Source organism: Phoenix dactylifera, chromosome 13 (genome assembly GCF_009389715.1).
Source record: "Phoenix dactylifera cultivar Barhee BC4 chromosome 13, palm_55x_up_171113_PBpolish2nd_filt_p, whole genome shotgun sequence".
NCBI classification, from domain to species: domain Eukaryota; kingdom Viridiplantae; phylum Streptophyta; class Magnoliopsida; order Arecales; family Arecaceae; genus Phoenix; species Phoenix dactylifera.
In genome coordinates this window covers 69,439-73,193 of record NC_052404.1, presented here as the reverse complement: position 1 = coordinate 73,193, position 3,755 = coordinate 69,439, and the positions used below count along the sequence as shown (strand labels likewise).

At 34.9% G+C, this 3,755-nt stretch overlaps 1 protein-coding gene across 1 annotated transcript; it reads left to right on the top strand.

Moving 5' to 3' along the window:
- Nucleotides 1-1,076: 1,076 nt before the first annotated feature.
- LOC120112929 lies at nt 1,077-1,520 on the top strand. Its single transcript, XM_039133141.1, has one exon. The coding sequence runs from the start codon at nt 1,077-1,079 to the stop codon at nt 1,518-1,520; it is 444 nt and encodes a 147-aa protein (XP_038989069.1).
- The last annotated feature ends 2,235 nt before the right edge of the window (nt 1,521-3,755 follow it).

Sequence of the window (3,755 nt, the reverse complement as noted above, 5' to 3'; positions counted from 1 at the left end):
GTTTCGGGTTATTGGGTTTTGACTCGCAACCCGAAACCCGAATCCTTTTGGCTTAAATTAGGCCTTTTACAATTAAACCCCTGACAATATGTTATTCTGAAAAAGGAACTTCAGAAATTCATAAACGGTCCCCAGACAAAAGTTAAAATACAGAAAAGGTGCTCTAAATATATTTATTTGATCCCTATACTTAGGGTTTATTACAGAACAGTACACCGATTATTACATATTGGTCCTTGTAATGAATTTATTACATAAATGATCAATTTAGATGCTTTCTTATGATGATACATGATAGTTTATGTTATTCATATTTTCATGATAAAAGGGTGATATATGCATGAGACGAGCCAAAGCATCTTATGTAGGAAAAGATATAAAAAATGATTAAATTTTTTGCATATTTGTGGTGACGAGCCAAAGCATCTCATAAATTTTAGAATGCTTTAATTTAATTTAATTAATAAAGAGTCTTTCATCACCATCTCATGAAATTGAATAATTGCATCATATATAATGAACCGGCCCCAAAAGGAAGTCATTATACAAAGTTAATGATGGGATGAAATAATGTTATTAGTATGATATTTATGATGAAATCTTGTTGCCCAAAGGTCTTGAATTCTTCATTAATATTGAACAGTATCTAGTAAAATTTTATACATTGAATAACGGTGTATAAGAAAAGCTTGTCAAAAAGGCATACATGCCTAAGAAAGGCTGGTACTTAAGTGAACCTAATGCTCCACCACCGATCTGGAGCTGATTTGGCTGTTATTCTTTGGATTTTTCTAACTAGATATATAAAGTTCATTAAATATCACACTTAATGCATTAGTTTTATCATAAAGGGATAAATCATATAAAGTTAATTTTGATTTACTCACTAAATTGCTAATATGGGTTAGTGATTTAGATAAGGTTTTAGCGTAATTATAGCATGCATATTGATAGTAAGCATATGTTTTGCAGCTTTGTTTCTGACAGTTTTTTCACAATCCACATCATGCATCCCAATACTTAATGGTTCAAATTTCTCGGAATGGAAAGAAAGACTGACATTTACTTTAGGGTGCATGGATATTGATTTGGCACTTCGTGAGGATATGCCACCCGTCCCCATGGAGAAAACTATGCCAGAGGAGAAAAAGTTGTATGAGAGATGGGAGCGGTCAAACCGCTTAAGTCTTTTACTCATACAAAATCATATCTCCAGAAAGATAAGGGGCTCAATTCCTGATTGCAAAACTGCAAAAGAATTCTTAACAGCAGTAGAAGAGCAATTTGTGAGTTCAAAGAAAGCCCTAGCCAGCACCTTAATATCGAGGTTTGCTTCCTTAAAGTATAATGATAATGGTGGCATACGCGAGCACATTATGGAATTACGTGACATCGCTGCCCAATTAAAATCATTGGAAGTAGACATGTCAGAGACTTTTCTTGTACACTTTGTTCTTAATTCTCTGCCTATGGAGTATGCACCATTTAAGATCTCATACAACATACATACAGAAAAATAGACTATGAATCAACTTCTAGCCATGTGTATTGATGAGGAGCAGAGAATAAAACAAGAGAGGCAAGAGAGTGTTTATCTCACCTCTCATAAGGGAAAAGGACATAAAGAGGTCGACGATACCAGTCATCATATTCCTGTTAAGAAGAAGAAAATGAAAGTGTCAGCCAAAGTGACTGACAAAAAGCAAATAAAGTGCTTCTTCTATAGGAATCAGGGACATTTGAAAAAGGACTGCACCAAGTACAAGAAATGGCTCAAAAAAAAGGTACTTCTCTTTTCTTAGTGTGTTATGAATCAAATTTTATTGATGTACCTCATAACACATGGTGGATTGACTCTGGTGCTACTATCCATGTATGTAATACTTTGCAGGGATTGTTGAACAAAAGAATTCCAACGGAAAGTGAATGAAGCATCATAATGGGAAATAAGATGCATTCACATGTGGAAGCTGTTGGAACGTTCAAATTGACCTTAAAGATTGGTCATATTTTGTATCTAGAAAATACCTTCTATGTACCTGGATTTTCAAGAAACTTGATATCTGTTTCTAAACTTACTTCCTTTGGATATACCGTTTCATTTGGACGGTCATTTGTAAACATTTTCTTGAATAATATTATTGTTGGTAATTGCTTGTTAGAGGATGGTTTATTCAAATTAGACCTTGATACATCCTTTGAGCTATCCCTTTTATCCCTGCAAAATAAAGAACATTATGGATTAAAACGTAGCATGATAAACGAAAATTTCTCTATGTTATGGCACCGAAGATTAGGTCATATCTCCATAAAAAGAATCAAGAGATTAGTAAATGATGAAATTTTACCAACTCTTGACTATGGTGATTTTGAAACTTGTTTAGACTGCATCAAGAGAAAGCAGACTAACAAGTTTAAGAAAGGTGCCATAAGAAGCACAAATTTATTGGATCTCATACATACAGATATATGTGGGCCCCTTTTCGATCCCATGTTTTACTAGTCATAAATATTTTATCACCTTTATTGATGATTACTCACGCTATGGGTATCTCTACTTGTTGTATGACAAGGCTGAGGCATTAAATGCCTTTAAGCTTTTCAAAACAGAGGTAGAGTTACAACTTGATAAAAAGATTAAAGTTGTGAGATCAGATAGAGGTGGTGAATACTACGGTAGGTATACTGAAACTGGACAACATTTAGGTCCATTTGCTCGATTTCTTCAAGAGCAAGGTATAGTTGCACAATACACTATGCCTGGTACTCCTGATCAAAATGGAGTTGCGGAAAGAAGAAACCGAACATTAATAGAGATGGTAAGAAGTATGATTAGTCACTCAACTCTCCCAATTTCTCTGTGGGGTGATGCCTTAAAAACCGCTGCGTATATTCTAAACAGGATTCCTACTAAAGCTGTCCCAAAAACACCCTATGAAGTTTGGACAGGTAGGAAACCTAGTTTAAGACATCTACACATTTGGGGGTGTCAAGCTGAGGCAAGGGTGTACAACCCACAAGAGAAAAAGTTGGACTTTAGAACCATTAGTTGTTATTTTATTGGTTATCTAGAAAAGTCCAAGGGATACAGATTTTATTGTCCTAATCATACTTTAAGGATTGTGGAGACAAGAAATGCTAGATTCCTTGAAAATGACCAAATCAGTGGGAGTATAAAACCTCAAGAAATTAATTTTGAGGAAAAGCAAACTCCGTATGATATGCAAGATTCAAATAAGCAGCCAATGATTCCTCCACCTATCATTAATAATGATTTAGAGGAGGATGAGTCTACTATTAATGTTCTACTTGAATCTGTGCCAGTTATCACTGAGAATGTTGCTCCTCCACCTATAGAACCAGTGGATCAAGAAGCAACTTTAAGAAGGTCATCAAGGGTAAGGAGATCTCCAATTCCACCAGATTATATAGTTTACCTTCAAGAAAGCGATTATGACATCGAAAATATAGATGATCCAATAAATTTCTCACAAGCCATAATTCAGTAAATTCCTCCAAATGGCTAGATGCTATGAAAGATGAGATAGATTCTATGGCTAAAAATAATGTTTGTAATCTAGTTGAACTACCTCCTGGAGCTACTGTAGTACGCTGCAAATGGATTTTTAAAACCAAAAGAGACTCCAAAGGCAAGGTAGAGCGACATAAGGCCAGACTTGTTGCCAAAGAATTTACTCAAAAGGAGGATATTGATTATCATGAGACATTCTCTCCAGTTTCAAAGAAGGATTCTT

Bases quoted from the DNA above. Each gene is read 5' to 3' on its own strand.
- LOC120112929 (XM_039133141.1), top strand. From the start codon at position 1,077: ATGGATATTGATTTGGCACTTCGTGAGGATATGCCACCCGTCCCCATG.